The 19,565-nt window shown below is 36.4% G+C and overlaps 1 protein-coding gene across 6 annotated transcripts; it reads right to left on the bottom strand.

Moving 5' to 3' along the window:
* Positions 1–176: 176 nt before the first annotated feature.
* On the bottom strand, positions 177–18,613 carry LOC136843901 (protein O-linked-mannose beta-1,2-N-acetylglucosaminyltransferase 1-like). 6 transcript variants are annotated; one of them, XR_010854718.1, is made up of 5 exons: positions 8,971–9,128; positions 6,856–6,970; positions 4,727–4,790; positions 305–559; positions 177–266 (listed from the first exon to the last, which is right to left on the bottom strand). XR_010854718.1 is itself a non-coding variant. In XM_067112800.1 (3 exons), the coding sequence occupies exons 2-3, from the start codon at positions 16,537–16,539 to the stop codon at positions 12,842–12,844; spliced, it is 1,962 nt and encodes a 653-aa protein (XP_066968901.1). In that variant the 5' UTR covers positions 16,540–16,630; positions 18,509–18,613; the 3' UTR covers positions 11,680–12,841. The 6 variants fall into 6 exon arrangements, 2 of the variants coding, with proteins under 2 accessions (XP_066968901.1, XP_066968900.1); XR_010854719.1 differs by lacking the exon at positions 8,971–9,128 and adding an exon at positions 16,442–16,582 and having other exon boundaries at positions 177–559; XR_010854717.1 differs by having other exon boundaries at positions 177–559.
* Between the last annotated feature and the right edge of the window lie 952 nt (positions 18,614–19,565).

The following is a 19,565-nucleotide window of genomic DNA, read 5'->3' as shown; positions in this document are numbered from 1 at the left end:
TGGTTTCCTTAATACTTCTCATCTGAACTTTCTCCCATAGCTATTACAATTTTGACAATTTAAGTACTGGAGAAACTTCCAACTATTTAATAGAATTTAAATATTTATAAACATGCATTATAACAGCCAACATTCATTACACAAGGTTAAATAAAATGTAAAAAATAAAATTGTAATCATTTGTCTACCAAACATTTTTAATTCATATTTTCGCCAGATTAAAATGTACACCACAACGCTTACCTAATAATGTAAAAGTACATAACCTAAAACAATATAGCTTTACATAAATAAAGTACATAACCTAAAACAATATAGCTTTACATTATTTATATACATTCGCTATCTACAGAAAGTTGAGCTGTGAGGACTTGGAAACACCAGCAAATAACTACAAGATTTTGGCAACAAACACTTCCTAGTAGACGGCTAAAAAAAAAAAAAAAAAAAAAAAAAAATAGGCGTCCTATAATGTTTCTTCCTCCACCGATGATCCCCATTGCTGGTCTTTCATTTCTCTTGTTCCTCCACTGATGATCATCGTACAGCCGGCTGTTACCTGTTAAATATGAAAAACTGCATTTGAAGATGAGCCTTTTCCCTGTGTATTAAAAATGGTTTCGAAACACTACAAACCTGTAATGAAGCTTGACGAAGACTATACTGTCGTCTGCGTCAGAGGGAACACAAACTAGGATTTAGTTCCCTCCGTCGTGGAGGACAATAAAATACATGCTATTGTTTCTAAACTATCTACCAAGATTTAAAACATTAAAATGGTATTATTTAGTCTCATTTCAGACTTTACAGATCGCAAATAATTCTACAGATAATAGCCAGTAATTCATAATCATTTTTTAAGCCAAATAGCAAATAATTCCACATAATAGCAAAATAATACAAAATTATTTGTAAGGTAAATAGCAAATAATTACAGATAGCAAAATAATAGCCAATAATTTATAAATCAATTTCGTAACCTAATAAAAATTTTACAAATAGCAAAATAATTCTACAAATAAATCATTTTGTAAGCTAATCTTGCATAATCTTGTACGCCTAATAATTATTACAAATACAAGCTAATTTAGCATGCATTGTTAAAATACATTATGCTTCCTGCACCAAAATGAGGGTTATTGCGAGTTCGTCAACGGGACCAGCATTGGACATAAGGCTTTTAAATAGCGTTCCAAATATATTTAATGAAACGTGCATGCACTGGGTACATTAAATAGGCACAAAGCTACTAATTTCTGTATAGAAATAATTTTGGTTACCTGGATGAACGTTATACAAATGCCATTAACATTCATTAAACCACTATTCCTTCACATTTTACATCAACAGAGGAACGGGTCCAGGAAAAACAAATTTTAACACAGGTGCAACAAACCTGTTATTAGCTATGAATCTGAAGAGCTCTGTTTATTAATAACTGAAGGACGTGGTTATTCCTTCAAGCGGGAAAAGAATTTCCATTCAAATTTGTGTTCCTCTATCAAACGTCCAACGAAGGCAGTAGGACGAGATAGAGGGTGTCTGCGCCAAGCAACCACGGGGTTACAACGAACTCCTAGTGCCAGTGGGGAGCATATTAAAAGAAAATGAATGACGACAACAGGTCGTTATACCGAAATAACATTTCCCCCCCCCCCCAATATCTTGACCACCAAGAGATATCAAAAGCACAGCGGATTGTAATGGCCTGTCCACACTATCGGGCATGCTCTTCGAGCACTTCCAGCTATTTATATTTTATCACTTCTGAGGCACTGTTACCAGACAATCTCATCGTTCTGGCTCCATACTCGGTCGGTCAGTACAGTGGGACCGGTTATGGGAACAGTGCCCGCTAGTGTGGAAAGGGCTTTACCCTACATGGCACTTTTAACAGCCTCTGCTAATGAAAATCGAAACCCCTCTTGACAAAAATCAGTAAGCCTCCTGAAATAATTTCATTCAAAGCACACAGCGGATTCTAACTCTACATGGCACTTGAAACTCAAAACCCCTCTTGACAAAAATCAATAAGCCTCCTGAAATAATTTCATTCGGAGTATGCAAGCATTCATAAGAAAATCAAGAGAGATTATCAAACTGCAAACCAAGCCTTTACAGAAATATTGGCATTGTCACCATGTGGGGCATAAGAAAATATATATTGATAAACTCAACAGCTAAATGCATAAGAACGCCTAAAAAATAACCAGTAACAGTCAAAGAACGTAATCATTTACTCAAGAGACTTGGAGCTACCTACCTATGCGATCCTAAGTACCGAGTTCTATTAGGGCACCTAATAGAATATGGACAAACAAGCTTAAAACTTAAGTTACCCCTGGCACTGATTCAAAAGCTACTGTGTCCACAAAATGCTAAAGCTAACAGTCAGTACACAAGTTGCACAATTCGGTATTGCTCCAGGCAATGATTTAATGTAGGTTAATTTACAAACAAAAAATGAGAAGCATCTAACTGGCAAACAATGACTTGAAAGGCTAAAGATTATGAGTTTCGTTAACATGGGGTCTCAAGTTTTCAAAAGACCCTACAAATAAAGGACCAAACATTTGTTTGCTGTCGAAGGAAATCGTCACACTTAAGTCAAAATCCACAATTATCAAAAGCAAGAAGCATCAATTTTGCTTTCCACTCCTAGTTCACCAATCTCCCTCCAGTGTTGGCGATTTTTTAAGTCTATTTACACTGACACCTTACAAAATCCACTACCAAAAGCAAAGCAGATAGGCACTTTTGGATTGTCTACAAAATCTACAGCGATTCCACTGCCAATGAATTGCAACAACACAGGGTAAGGTTATACGTAAAGACTCAAACTGTTGTTCCATAAACCCTAACTATTTTCTTGAATGAAGACAAAATGCTTTACAAGACTTGTTCAACAAAACATGTGAATACAATTTGACGACCGCCACTGATAAATATCTGTCGCACATGTTAGCTTTTAAATCATTCTGATTTCAATTTTGAAACAATTCCATCCATTTTAACAGAACTGGTAAGCTGAACGATTACTGCTTATTATTTTTGTGCAGCAAATGGTACAGTTTCTCAAAAGACCACAAGCCAACTACAACAATTTGTTCATTACAACACTTACCCTTACCCGAGTAGTTCAGAAACAATCTGGTCAGCACTTGGATTAAGGACCACTAAAGAATACCAAAGGCTATTGGAAATCAATTCCCGAAACTTGTGGTGGCGACAAAAGATCATACTGAGACACAATGAGATCCAGAAAACTGGAAAATCCCAAAACCTACCACAGTGGCTCTAAAAAAATACAGTAGGCCTCCAAATTTTCTCTGATGGAAAAATGACAAACTTCGTGAAAATGGATAAGAGTTTTAATCAAAGGCAATCAAGAAAAAATGCTGAAAGTCTAACAAAAATTAATTTCATGTTATACTGGTCTCAGTTAAACGCACCACGAAACTGAAACCTTCATATTTCAAAATGGTACCTACGGTACAAAAAGTGCATTTGAATCTACGCTGCTTTAAAGACTGAGGAACGGCTTAGTCTCGAGACCTTCCACTCCCATTTACACCTTTAGTGTACAGTATTACTACAGATCGAAACACATCAGGCTGCAACAAAGATACTGAGAAAAAATTATGACGTGCGTACAACACCGACTATTTACTATGCTACTACACGAACAAAGATATAAGAATAAAGTTTATTGTTACTGAGGACGAAACTATCATCTATTCAGGAAGAGATAGGGCTCCTGAAGTAAACTACAAGTTATAATCAACAAAATGTGGTGGACTCGTAGTTTTCTATCTGAACCATCTATGCAGAAAGAGGGTAATAAGCCTAGTTTTTCGAAAATCCCCTGCCTAACTACAAACCATCCAGATGTTTTTAATTAGACTGCGAACACGAATGGCCAGTAGGACAGACATAACAGACAGCACTGGCATACTAAATTTTTACTACAATAAACAAACTGGCAGAAATACACAATGATGACTACTTCATAAAAAAAATATTTAGTACTAGCTAAAGAATGAGTACTCACTTCCAGCCTTCTTTTTTATACAGTAGTTCTCTATCTAAATAGGTCTGGATCTTCCAGCTCTTCTGGGGCCCAGAGGAACATAGCTGACAAGTTCACATACTACTCACTCCATAATTGAACATTCAGTATCTTCAAACTAGCAACCATGTGTCAAGTCATTCTAAAATGACTGGATAAACAATTTTGACAAAAATAATTTACCGACTAAAAGCCACTAAGCCTTTTTACTTCTGATTATGAGCAATTAAACATCTGAAAGTCCAGGTTATCAAAGCAGTTTAAAACCTTCATGACAGGAGTCCACAAATTCCTATTAGGAATCTACCCACAAGTACTCTAATAGTACCTATTTTTGCATTACTAACTCAGTGGATCAAATGGATTACTCCCACACCCTTTTAAACAAAGGAGGCAACTGGTATACTTTATCCCACAGAAGCAAACACCCTCCTAGCATCCTCGAAATAAACTCCAAAAGCCTTTTATGAATAAAAGTAAATTCTTTTTCCCTCGCCCTGTATTGTGTCCCATGCTGTAGGGTGAATTTCATGGGAAAAACGTGTGATTTTCACCCTTTTCACACTGATATATGTTTAAACCTCATACAACCATGTCATTGCTAATATCATTACTTTAACCTAAGTATTTTTTAATCAGTGATATTTAAATCCTCACCTGAAAATGCCATCAGTCTTGTAAGACACTATACTGGGCTCCATATCATCCACAGTTCTGTCAACTGCAATGAGATAAAACTTTATTAGTTATGACATCACCTGATAAAAAAAAAAAAAAAAAAAAAAAAAGGAATACATACTGCTCACTAAAACAACATACAGTACGGTACACTGAAATGGGGAGAAAAAAATCACATCAAGTACGTTAAAGTAAAAGTAACAGAAAACGGACAATTCTGCTCTTTCAATTGACCTGACATTTCTAATCAACACCACAAGGCTAAAACTACCACCCATATTATTTCCTCCTCTAGATTACAGTTAAGTACATCCTTACAGACACCCCTGAAGAATTTGTCCTTTAACAGGAAGAATAAATTGGACCAATGCAATGTCAAAAGTTGGACAGCTAAGTGAAAAGGTTGAAATGAAAATTAAAAGGCGGAAAACAATAAAACTAAAACCGAAGAGACACTCCAAAGGACAGTAAGTTCTTAGTACAATATCAGGAAGAAGGGAAAACCGCAGTGCCTTAAACTAGCCAAGGTAATATACCCGTTCTCCAGCAACAATTCAAACCGTCTGAAAGGAAATGTGGCTGTTTTTGAATTTTATTTTTCATAAATGGCACAACATTGCAAAACCTAAATACCTAACTAATTTCCTACCTTTGTGGAAGATCTGAAGTTTAAAAACAGTAGTCAACACTTTCAATTAAATTCAGTGCCTGAACTACTCAAATTATCATAAAAAGGTTAAATAACATAACATACTTCAGGAAATTTTAAAAAGTTACACACACAGCCATACTCAACATCAAGCAAATAAAAAAAGAATGTGGTCACGATGTAAACTTCAAAAATTGACCAGAATACTTTGCTAAAATCCTTAGCTAACCGCATAACATTATCAAACTATGATAAAAAGGTAACCATCAGAAAACAATGCTCTCAAATACATTTTCTACTCTTGTAAATGCATATTCATGAAAAAATATATAGTAACTACAAATAAAACTCCATGACCTCAGTTAAACGATGAGAGATCTATTCGAGTTGAATACAGTCTCTGGGAAAAGGAGACCAATGAGTAATAATTTTATTTGCTGTTTAGTCAAGGATAAGAACACCAAGCCTAAAAAATTGCCTCCGAGGATTACTCGAGACCGCCATTTCTGTCCATGTGAGAACCAGTGTACATACAACGCAACTTCCTTTATGTTTAACCCTGAAAAAACGAGACAATTCACATATGTGAAATTCCGTCTTTAGAGCTCCAAACCCCTGTTCCACTGCTACTTCTCATAAAAACATCAAACTAAATGCTTAAAATCTTGACTAACAAGACTTACTTCATGCATGTAAGGGCGCTACCAGATTGAAGTTTTCGTTGACAATACCTAAGGTATTTTTTTCAGCCCTACAATTATACTAAGTGACTCACCCGAAACATAGCATCAAACCTTGGAGAAACTACTGCTTAAATACCATTTACCTTTAAATGGTGTTTTAAGATAAGAGGGTTGTAACCCAGTTGTCTCCACAAAAATAATAACATATGGAATATATGAATTAACTTTGTAAATTTTATAACAATTATATATCTCATACGCTTGTAATATTCGATTTTTGGTGACTCATTTTTAGACAAGAAAATAAATGTAAAATTTTTTTTTTCTAAAAACTACCCGACAGTCCATGAATGAGCATGACAACATAAGTGCAAAAAGTCATATGCCTAAAATGAAATGACAACCTAACAAACAGCATAATCGCAGAAATGAGTGCACCAAGTTGTATTCCAAAACTATTAAGTACAGTTGTTGAGTTGAAAAAACTTCCGTATTAACGGTGCACAAACTACTCGTTACCGCAAATAAATACGGTACAGGTACAAAGGAAAGTTTTCTACTGAAAACTGGATCTTATTAAAAATAATTCCATGTTAAAAATGTCAAACATATTCCAGCAAATGGAAGAATGACAGTATCTAGGTTCTTAACCCAAAAATTGTACAAGGTAAAAACCGTACTTAGCAAAATTGCAGGAAGACTTCCCACGCATTTTCTAACAAACCGACATATAAGTTACTAACTTAAAAACTGAAACAGTACAATATGAAACTTACGATACTAGTAAAAAATGACAACGAAGAGGCGTCACTTTCCAAGCATATCCAAAGGAAATCTCATTACTTGAGAATCCAGACATCCTCATCTTCCATTACCGTTACGCACTGTGCTCTGGAATGAAAAGAAAACCACCATCTGAAGATTCAAGAAATGAACAACAAACTTTCCGCTAAACAAAATTTAATTAACCTTATAAAAAACCTTATGAGTGATTAACTGTGATAGTGAACTAATACCATTTCTGAAGTCAAATCAACTCAGTGTAGAAAAAAAATTATTTTATTAAGGCACGAAAACAGCCTTTGGAGGTAAGTTACCCACTGGTTTATTTTCCAAAAATTGCAGAAACTCAATAATCACGGATTTTTCTTTAAATAAAAATAAACCATTACTTTACCAAGCCCAGTACTTTGGACTGCAACTCCTTAAGGATACGGACCATACCACGTAAACTATACGAGTAGACCTTGACGTCAACTGAGAGAATCTCTCTCATTGGCGAAAGCTACGAAAGGCTTGGAGGTGAGGGAGTGTCAAATGGCAACTCATGAGCATGCTTCCCCAAACAGAGGACAAATGAGTACCGTACCCAGGCACTTGCAAGTGGCATCCTTTGAGGCTGGAGGCGGCAAAGTGCCGACAAGATGCATATAAACCTTCGGGGCACCATCCCTAGCGCCCAGCCTTGTGAATTGCGATCATTCTGAAAGAATGTCCTGTGTGTGTGTGCGTCTGAGAGAGAGAGAGAGAGAGAGAGAGAGAGAGGGGGTTTCTTGTACAAAAAATTATCGGTACGAACTTAGGATTCACAAGATGAAATCAATATAATGCTCCAGAAGGTCGGTCTAACAGTTTCATCAAACTACAGTATATTTTGAAACTGCAGGTTGAATTTAACCGAGCACAAACTGGGTACTCGAGTAATTCATCAGTACCTGTATAACTCACGAAACAGGAGGGGGATACCGCAGATGGTGTTGAATTTGAATGCCGGCTACAACAGCATGGATAGGCGGTCATTCCGAAGTCATATATAAATTTTCCCTGAAGGTCGCAACACACCCAAACCTCCCAGTAAGATTTAAAATCAGTCCCTTCTCATATATTACCTTACACCATTAGCAACATCGCACCAAAAGAGAAAAACGTGATATTCCCAGTTGGCAACCCTCGTTCTGATATTTACCTTTTCGACTTTTACCGATAGAAGTTAAAGAAAATGACGTGGCATAAAAAAATACGTCAGATTCCTACTTCAAATATATAAACCTATCTAGAAAGATAAGCAGCATGTACCATCTGGAATGGCACTTTTTAAATGTTCCCCAAAATGCATTACAGAAAAGCTGTTGTTAAACATTGGTGAATCTTTTCTTATATGACCCCCTGAAACCGGTCCTAGTCGTTTCGACCGTAACATCCAAAACAATGAAGACGACATGTTTATGGTGTCTACCGTCATTATTTTATGTTTTACGTACATCCCCAAGGGGCTGGTACTAAACACGGCGCCCATCTTGCACGTAAACGTGCTTACGGCCGAAACGACCCGAACTCGTTGAAATAAAAAAGTTGCAGAATTAAGTTACAACTAACTGGTGGGATCCTGGTTGTTTAGGCTGTAACATCCAAACTAGCAAACGGCCGAAATGGGTGTATATAATACTTTGATCCCCGAGGGGCTGTACTAAACACGGCGTCCCAACGAGCTTCTGCCATGCCCTACGGCCTAGACTTCATAGGGCCTAAAGTTATGACGGCCTAACAGGTTCACGGCCGAAAATAATAAGGCCTAATCGTCCCGAACTCATCCTGGGAGAGGAGGTAGTAAAATGGGAAATAAATGGCTCTCATATTTCCCGGATCTTTCCAAGTTTAAGATTTCACACCAATGATAAGTTTCTCGAATTCATTTTTTATCGTAAGATTCCAGTTTACCAGCTAAAATCAGTCTGGGCCCTCAGTTACAACTCATCTCTCAACTCGTCTTTAGGGATTAATCAAGTCTTGCCCGTTATGGAAGGCCAATACTTATTCACCATGAGTCAAATTAATGCCAAAGGATGCCAGTAAAAACTGATAACACCACATAAAACAAAACAATTACTTACAAATTATTGCAGACTCTAGCCATGATTGCTAGCGTTGAAAACGGGTAGCCTAAGAAGAACAAGGTAGCTCCGTTTACCAACATGGCTATCTAAGAACTGCTCGAGAAGTCAAAGAATTAGAATATGCGTATTAGCCAATCAGATGCCTCCGCCTCGTCTTACTTCAGGAACCGTTTCTATCGCTTTCTTTCATTGGCTGAAGCTTACGTTCTTTTTCGCTGGAGGCCGCACGGCTTTGAGAGCGATTCTCCCATTGGCTAATGAGGCTGGAACATTTTTTAAAAGCATTGCTTTCTCTCTCTCTGAATCTTTGTCACCTTTAGTATCAAATGCATGTATGGATACTCTATAACCAAGAATGATAAAGGGTACCTAAAATGGAAACAAGTATAGCAATAGAGCAATAGAAAATTCTGTATCCTTGGATCGCCTTTGCAATAATTACATGCAAACCTTTTTGCTCTGAAAGGTTACACGCTTAAGTGTAATAAATTTATGACGCCTCCGCATATGAGCGATTTTTTCTGAAAGAAATTGACCTAGGATAAACGCATTTCTATAAGTCTGGTACGTTATAGGAAAAAAATATGAGAATGCTTTCCTATTAATAGATACTACCATGTTTATAGGAAGAATTACAATTATTGGGGACTGTTGGTAAGTGGTTTTTTTTTTACAATATTGCAATACTTACAAGGATGCATCCTAACCTAACCTCGGGTGTCAGGTCATTTATTATCTGGCCCTCCACCTAACCTGACATAGAACGCCGTCAATTACAGTGCAAGGTACAGGGGATGCGCCCGAACTTAACTCTCCCTAATCTGCCATGGTGCTGGTTCTTTACCTGGCGGGGGTTGGGGGGGGGTTGCCATGCCCTGGACCCAGGACCCTTCCCCTACCCCGATTTAGGGTGTCATAAATTATTGAACAAAACGAGTATTTTCTGACTACTGTTCTACATTATTGTTGGTCTTAGGGTATAGTAAAAGATGAGCTAACAATTTCCCAAGGATATGTCAATCAAATTCGTCATTATCGCATAAAAAATATCGGAAAACCCAAATTAGACATTAAAAACCTTTGGCTTCTTACGTAATAGCTACTTGCAGAACTTAAAAACACATTCAAATTTGGCATTGTTTTCCTGCGAAAATGGTTAAAAGTGCATTAAAACGCTCCGAAATACCTAAGCCCATTTCACATTTAAAGTCATGGACTACCCTATGAAGGATAGTCATTTTCGGAGCCTGCACGCTTCAGAGCTAGTAATAAGTGTGACATTTAATTCCCTCCACAGTATGGATTTGACAACATAACACTAGATGGTGCATTTCTTCAATATATAAAAATCGTTGTAGCTCGCGAAAAAAGTCTTCACACATTTGCGAGGTCGGAATTGGATTGTGCCATACCTAAAGCACAATTAACCATCAGAGAAGTATATCCAGAAGTTACGGGAATTCTTCTGCTTTATAAATTCTCCTGGCAAAGATTTTATTGTAAAATTGGTTAAAAATAAATTAAACAAAAACATCAAAGCCGATTCGTCGTAGAACTGATGACGTCATAGACTGAAACTGCATTCTAAAACTTTGCATAGCGGCAAAGCGTCTTATAATTCGAGTTCTTTCGCAAAACACGACCCTTCCATGGGGGTGCTGAACTTTGTTAAGTTAGTTTCTTTAAATAATGCTTAAATTTTGGGAAATTATACCACTTTTATTGTATTAATCACATATCAGCCAATATACTGTTATACCAAGTGAGACCCAACTTGCAATCTTCGTGGCTAATGTTATGTATATATATATATATATATATATATATATATATATATATATATATATATATATATATATATATATATATATATATATATATATATATATATATATATATATATATATATACATATATACATATACATACAAGTTAAATCACCAGTCTACTTTTATAATAAGTAAAATGAAGAAATGTGCAAAAAGGGTGAGGTCCTACTTAATTTCTAGGCGCACCTGATCAAAAGGATCAAAAGGAAGCCTCTTTGCTAATCAGCTAAGAAGATAAAACTATTGTATTTTTTCCCCATCTGACCCCCTTCCTCTATCTCTGTCTGTCAGCATTATGTATAAAAAAAAAAAAAAACTCCAGTACCTTCTTCCCTTTTGTGTATGTCGACAGATAAGCTGCGAAATTCCACGGCTTACGTCAATAAAGCGTAAAACATTCGAACAAGACGAAATTTGATGGGGAAACTAACTAAAATCTTCGCTAGCTTTCGTATGGTCATACATGGGTATTCTTCAGGTTTAGAAAGTAATGACATAATCATTCTTTCATAAGTATAGGCTAGTTTGCCCTGAACAGTAGGCCTACCATCAGGAGTAATTAAGAGGAAATGTCAAACCTGTCTACCTGAACGGCGAATTGTGCACACACGATGTAAAGGGGATGGTTGTGTGAGAGACATAGATGAACTTGTAAACAGGTTAGTATAGGTGAAAGAATGGGTCAAAATGTTCCGAGATGGTGTGTTTTCATCTGATGATGTAGACAATACCAAAATAAGATTATGCAGTATTAAGAAAAAAATAATGCTTGGCCATTTACAGCAAATGTGCCATAATACTTGTTAGATATCAACAAGATTAGGCGACAGGGTGTGCTTTTATGTAGAAAGTTTACCTATCTAAATAATAAAAATAATAATATACGGTATTTATTTCACATCACAGCCATATACATAAGTAGTACAATACAACAGATTGTGGATACAATGGAGGCATTGCAAAATGTATTGAAAATATTGACATGCACCTCTAATAAAAGTAATCACAGTACAGTATACAGTAGTAGTAATAAGATGTATGGTATAAAACATGGCAGCGATGGATATAAGTTAAATAACCTGTGGATATCTATAAATAAATAATGCTTAAAAAAAAGGACAAAGGGTGTGTGCTCAAGTGTCCCTTTTGTCACGGGAGCTCAACAGGGGCGTCATTTCAGATTTTTGATGGGGGGGGGGGAAGGCGGTTTGGCGAGCAGAGCGAGCCTAATCACCTGGGTTTTTTTTTATTTTGAACTATTTTATGTGCTTTTTGAAGCACATAAAATGGATAGATAGATAGAAAGATATAACTTAATGTGATGACACATTTGAATTTCGGTAGGAATACTGTAATGGAAAATCAGCTGCTGTTACTTCTTGGGGCTTGGTGGGGCGAGGGGGGCAAGTTGAGGGTGGGGGGGGGGCAGTTGCGCCCCCCTAAATGACGCCCCTGGAGCTCAAGCTCAAGTCTCTGGAAGCCCATAGTACAGTAGGTAGAGGCTATTGCACAGCTCAGGCTCTTTGAATATTGCTGCAGTATTACAGCTCCCAACCAGATACTGGAACAAATATTATGGACAAGTTAAAAGCTAAATGGATGAGACGCTGAGCAGCCCCAACTACTTAACTGACATGCCTCTCTTAAATGGTACTTAAGCTGTCAAGGAAATATGGAATTTCAACAGTACATAATCCTTAAAAGGCTTTGTATAAAATAGTATGGGAAAATTGTTACTTTCTGAAGGTTATGGCAATAAAGTAAACAGGTTCTTTAATTATTTTTCAGTCTGCTTCATAGCCAAATCACTGCACAGGTTGATGAGAGTGGTTAGGAAATCAAATTCAAACACTGAAAGGTAGGGCAAATCTAAGTTATGATTTTTTCCCCTATCCAAGAAACAGTTTTATCAGACATCAGGAATCTATTACCATTCGTTATTTAACATACTATTTTCTTGTGCAAAATGAGGCTTTCAAACTCACATACCTGCATAACTGTTTACTCATACTTAACCTTGGGTACCAAACATAACACTTTTAACTATGTTTTTGAAATATGTCCAATTCAGCCTTTTCTAGAGTTCTGTTACCCAAGTCTTTTGGCAAATACAGGGAAGCTATAAACATCATCTGTTTGGTTAAATAGGCCTCGTTAACCTCAGGTCTCCATACAGGCACATGAGATGGTTTCAATGAACTATACGGAGAGAAGGGAACTCCCACAAGCCATAATGATCCTCCACCTTGTTGTGGAAGTTCAACACTCCCTCTATGCATTCCTTGTGTTGAATAAGGCCAGGCACCAATGCATTCAGCCAATATTGTCCATTCAGGTGCTTCACTTAAGCTATCCATGTAGAAATAGAAAACATAATCTGTTGCAAATTCAAAATCTGAAGGCATTAAAAATCCTGGGGCACATGGTTCCCTTGTAAGGGGTACAGCTTTTTGCAACTGAAGTGTCACTCTCTTCTCATAGGAATCCCAAGTGAGAGTATCAATAGGTGGAATTCTGATATGCTTACCATTATGTAAGGGCAAATCCAGAAAATATAACTGATGGATCTGTGGAACAGTATTAACACCAACCCCATAATGACGTGCCCTACTGAGAACAGGGTAAATGCACTCACGACCTTTAGCTAACACTTGAAACAAAAAGCTGTCATAAAGAACAGAGACATTTGAGTATTTTGGCCATAATGAAACAGCTTCTTTTACACTACTCATTTGGAAGAGAAAGCCCCAGCCTGGTTGTCGTGACGCACGCAACAATATCTGTGGATCACTGTGAATAAAACGATGAGAAACACTTGTTCCAGAGACGCACCATAGAGAAGAATCTTTTTCAAGAGCAGGAGCAACATCCATAAGCAAGGCAAACCAGTCGCTTGACACCTCTACGTCTTCATCAAGAAATGCAAGATATTCAGCTTCAGGAAAGGTGGCAACTGCTGCTTCCCATGATTTTTGATAATACATGAATAGGTGATGGTTAATGGAAGGTGCACCGGAGGGAACATGAATAATCTTATAATTTATCTTTAAGATGCCTAAGAGTGACAGAATAGATGAATTAGGTTTTCCTGTAAGGTAATCTGTGCCAACAGTTACTAAGATCATTGACTTTATTATTTCAGGATTGCTGAATAAACGGTGAAGTGTGTATGCTAAATGTTGGATATTTCCTCCTGCACTTAGTAATATTCCAGCCTTATGGGTATTAATGTTTAAATTTCTTTTAGCCACAAATCTCCCTAGATATTCATCATCACATACAGATCTTATTGCAGCACATGTACTGCATATATTTGAATAAACAAAAGTTTTTAAATTTCCAAGGCTGTACAAGGGTACCTGGAGCCTTTGTAAATACATATGGGATGAAAGATTTGCATGCTGAAAAGACTTTGAACTAGATGAAAGACTTTCAAGTAAAGTTTTTCCACCTTTGATGAACACCCACATCCAAAGTGCATCAGGAGGTGCATATGGTATTAAAACTGAGCCAAGACTAACCAAAAATGGTATAGCTGGACTAAGGCCAGCAGTGCCTGACCTGTGAATGGACATAGTTACAACACGCCCTGGTTGAACTTGTTCCAGCCACCATACTAAGTACTTGGCGTATGTAAATGGATGCCAAGTATTAAATGTTTTTGTAATGAGATTTGCCAAAGTTACTTCATTCATTACTTGTATGACTATTCCATCATTTTTTCCTGGTTCCCTCCACTGCTTTTGACTGGTCTGGTCTTGGTTTCCATGTGGATAAATTATAGATGACTGCAAATCTTGATCAACAAAACTGGGCGTAGTATGAGAGGTACAATTTCCAAGAGAACAAATGTTTTTGAGCACCATGTCCTCTGTTGAAGACACAACTTCCAGTGAAAACAATCTGAAAAGTTCATGAACAGTGTTTTGTAAATGAATTAACCATAATTTTCAGTTATTATTATTATTATTATTATTATCATTATCATTATTATGGTAATTAGGATATTATGCTAAACTGCCTCAGAACTAATACTCTGCTTTGCCTTAGTTATCATTTCTTAATGATAGTGAATATTAACACCTACACTCTTTCCCATACAATTCTGTCAGAAAGCTAGGTATTGCTCGTCCTTCTAATACCTAAAGAGAGGGACAGTATCAATGACACAAGTCTTTTACTATGCCAGTGTTACAATAATAGTTCTTGTTTGGATGTCTGAATCTGGTTAAGTCAACTGCTTGAAGAAGGACGTCTCCATAGAGAGCAAAGATAATAATCATCTCCAGTTGCAATGGAAGAATTAGTTACGATTAGTGCACTTCAACAGTGAATTAGCTGAGTGAAAGGAAACACAAGCAAGGAAAGAAATTCGGCCTGATAAAACTAGATTACAATACGAGGTAGTCATGTAAAGGCAATCAGAATTAGTAAAGGTTTCTAAAAATAATACCTGATAATGCTATTCTCAGGTATCTCACCTCATTTTGAGACAGTGGCATTTGATTTCCAGTTGACAACAGGAAATGCGAACCAGCCAACTCAGTGCTGGTCCCACGCCAAGATAAACAAGGAAGGTTATAGTCAGGAAGGGAGTCTGTAAAACATCTCTTTAAACAAATTGTGAAATGAGCTTTTCACAATAGAAACAGCTGGAGGATGCTGATGACAATACTGGCCCCAAGTAAGGATTAAATTGAGAAGTCAGACTTGATTACTGTTGGACCCATTATTGTATATACAAAACCTGCAGAAGATGTATTTCTTAAGAGCAAAGGGCAAAAGACCCAAAGAAAAAGTGGAAAGGAAGGAAGGATGCCAAAGAGTACCTTTACAAAAGAGGGATAAAAGAACCCTACCAAAGAAGAGATGACATGGCAGAGGGACTGTTGATCAAACAACCTTAAATTCACCCCTATCAATGAGAAAAAGAATAAACTAGCACCTTCAGTATGAGGACAATACATCACAGTCCAACGAGGGTGAATAAGTCCAACAAGATATTTTCATAATCGAGATGAAGGAAAAACTTGACATCATCTAAACAGTCATCATCATTGCCTTCAATGCCACTTGATACAAAGAGCCTCTGTGAAATTCCACTATTCATGTCTTCCTTGTGCTCTGTCTTCAATAAACTGCCACTCATCTGCAGCCTCTCTTCTCATACTTCTTATCCCAGTAGGTCTGGGTCTTCCAGCTCTTCTGGTGCCCACAGGAGCCCAGGTAACTGTCGCATATTACTCTTCCAGGAGTTGTGCTAAAGACATGTCCGAGCGATGTCCGTCTCCCTTTCATCATTATCTCAGCTACATATGGAACTTCCATAATTTCCCTTCATATAAAAAGTACAGCCAATCTTTCAGAAACAGACTGAACAAAATGATCTTTCCACAAGTCAGAAGCAACTGAACTACCAAAATGTTAATGCACTACTGTAGTAGATATGGCTTATGGGTTCCACAATATTTTCATAAAAAATAATTGAAGAATTAGGTGAAAGAGACAGAGGAATATGAAGAAACTGTGTCTTAGAGTCTTAAATTTGATCAAGTTATGGGATCCCCATTCACATAAAATCACAACAGCAGAGTTATTACAGGGTTGACATACAGTTAGTAACATGCAGAGTAACTCACCTTGGGACTGCATCTTGATAATGAGATGTAAGGCATGTAGGTGTCAATATCAAGAGTACTATGTGTCTCCAGAGTAAAGAATCCCGCACAAATCTCATTTCATTTGGTACTGGTCACACAAGCCCTTTACTGATGCTCTGATTTGCTGCAGCAGTCATCCGGCAGACATGCAATCTTGTACCTATACAGCTGCAAGAAACATTAAGTCGTTTGTGATTCGTGGAACATCATACTACTAAGTAAATGCTAACGAAACAAAAAAAAATCTTTGGTGTGAATGTGAAGGGCTATGTTCTTTAGGTGCCACTTTCTTAAGGCAGTCTTGAGGCAGACCAACAAACATGTTCTTGGGACAAAAGATTTAATTAGAATACTGACATTAAAAATGTAAATATTTTTTAGTGCACTTTTCACCAAAATATTTCTCTAACAATTACTAAGGGCACTATTAATTTTTACACATGGAGGAATTATCTGGACCCAATGATCATGGATGTTGAGGACAAGGTCCCATATTCTGCATAAGAAATGTCATTTTTATCAGCAAACAGAAATTTACAATATGGAGCTTTGACATAAATGCAATAAACTGGCTAAAGTATAGCACTTTCATAAAATTGTAGTTGCTAAAGTTTACTGAAGTAAGATAAACGAGCTGAAAGCATAAAAATTTAATGAAATCACACTTGGTAAATTTTATTGTTATAAATTGGCTAAAAGTATGAAAATATTATGAAATCACAGCTGGTAAATTTGCCTGAAATATCCTATATGGGCTGAAAGCATGAAAATTTAATGAAACTGCAGTTGGTAAAAGCCATAAATATATAAAAAATTACCAAATTTAAGAATTTATTTAAACACTGAATTACAGAAAGTAATTCAGTTCATTGACCGTTTACATAATTTTGGGAAGATAAGTGTAATTATTTGGAACTTTTCCGCTTTGCATCAAAATCTCTTTAAACAAATGTTGACCTTGATGTTTATACAGAATATACCACTATATATTTATGAAAATCTTATTCACAAATTTTAAAGAAATAATTAACATATTAAACATAAGCCACTGAAATACAATATAGCAACTGCTGCATAAATTTTAAAAACTGGATAAAGTACACATGAATACTTTTAGTCTGTGTGATGAGTTCATGCATATTTTTCCACCTTGTACAGCACACAGGTTTAGGACTACTGAATATATATGTATCAATACCATTTTGTAAAGGCTTAGACTTTTTAAGTCAGTACAAGTCAATCAAATGAAACTTAAAACCTAACCTCCTCTCAAGGTTGGCCTATATTCATTAAGAAGCTTAGGACTGATGTTTCCCTTAGAGTAAAGGACAACCTCAATTGCAATTCTTTCTAATATTTTTTTTATTTTATACAAGGAAAACACTTGCAATTTCTTACAGATTTTCAATATCACCATATTTGTACAGTACATTGTTAAACGCCTAAATCTGCTTGGTCTTACTAGAGTATTTAGGCTGTGCTCTTGAGGAGCAGAGCACGACCTAAATACTCCAATCAAGTATAATTTATTATAATTTTTTGGCCCAAAAATATAGAAATGGGTGTATATAGTGGAGTACAATCGAAATAATGTGAAATTTCCCGTCTCTTGTCTATATTTTTACTTGGTAAACGTAAAGAAGGTCGCACGAAAATGTTTATCAATACAATTTTTTGGTTAAGCAATATAAAAAATGGTGTATAAAACGCAGTACGGGTGAGATAATTTGAGAAATATACCGAGATAGAGAAATTTACCGAATTTTGATCATATTTTCACTTTTATCTCCGATCAGCTGGCACTGAGACATAATTCTTCCCAGCGCAACCACGATGTTTATTTGTTTACAAGAGTCAGCTGATTTCTGTCATCTTCATCCATTTGGCCCAAGAAAAGGCGAAAGAAATTTGGCACAAGTTTATGATGACACATCAGAATGAATCTTGTCTCAGTTTTGCCACTTGTGTGTTCGCTATCCTGATTTAAATGATATTTGTACCGTCACGACAGGATTGAAATATATGTTATTTGGACCTATAGCTTACCTCATTCAGGTAAAATAGCCGACACGTTTTGAAATGTCTGATGACTGACTTAAGCAGGACAATGTACTTACTTCTATTTATTAAGGAGGAAACTTTCGCTTTTATTTCTCATAAGGAAGTACCGCCGTAAATTGAATTTGGAGAACGTATGCGCTTGAAGTGTTTATTGGCCGTGGAATCGTCTTAGGTAAATATTTTACAAAATAGAAAAACAATCACTTTAAGAAAATATACGGTGGGTTAAAGACAGAGATGCCAATTCTTTGTATTAATAGTTTTAAACAGTCTTCTGGCCACTGTAAAATTAATAAACAAATGTGGATGTCGGCTTAATTTTCCGAACATGAAAAACTACCACTGATATTCAATTCCCTTCAGAGTGGTTAATATTTTAGTTATTTTTATGCACTCAGGTGCTTATGGAGTGGCCATATTTGTATCCCCCCCTAATCAACATCACTGTTCATGTTGAAATTATTCAGCAGTTTTAATTTTAATAAAGGCTGCATGGTGACTTTTGACTTTAGTACCGGAGCCACTCTCATAGGCGCCGTGTTTGGTACCAGCCCCATCGGAATTACTATCAAAATATAAACAAAAGACGGTGTGTAGGCTATCTCTGTAAAGAGAAATTTGCTGGAGATTTTTAGATTTTAGTATGATCGTATTGTGTATATTTAGGAGACTTAAAGGACAGCATAAAAACTACAATGTAGCTGTGGTATTAAAGTAAATAATACCGGTTGCACATAGGACATTTGGCTGAAAAACAACTAATGGTTTCTCTATGCAACTGAGTTTTCTTAGAGTATGTAGGCGCTTATGTGAAAACTTTTCCTCAGTCATATAAATATGAAGTAACTTCAAACACGACATTAAAAGAATTATCACTTAAACTCTAAAATAGGCAGTTAGCTTTAGGCAGCGTCAAATATAACAAATATATCCACGAAGTTCTGGAATTTGCCCAAAACTGTCATTCAAGACAAAGTGTTTTTGTTAATATTTTTCTGCCAAACACTACCAATACAATAGTAACAATAGATTTACAGCAAGA

Source organism: Macrobrachium rosenbergii, chromosome 12 (genome assembly GCF_040412425.1).
Source record: "Macrobrachium rosenbergii isolate ZJJX-2024 chromosome 12, ASM4041242v1, whole genome shotgun sequence".
NCBI classification, from domain to species: Eukaryota; Metazoa; Arthropoda; class Malacostraca; order Decapoda; family Palaemonidae; genus Macrobrachium; species Macrobrachium rosenbergii.
The sequence above is the reverse complement of the archived record's forward strand: the minus strand, read 5'-3'. Positions and strand labels throughout refer to the sequence as shown.

Bases quoted from the DNA above. Each gene is read 5' to 3' on its own strand.
- LOC136843901 (XM_067112800.1), bottom strand. From the start codon at position 16,539: ATGAGATTTGTGCGGGATTCTTTACTCTGGAGACACATAGTACTCTTG. The intron at 14,706-16,441 runs GTGAGTTACTCT...TGAACTTTTCAG, and splicing joins TATCAAGATGCAGTCCCAAG to ATTGTTTTCACTGGAAGTTG.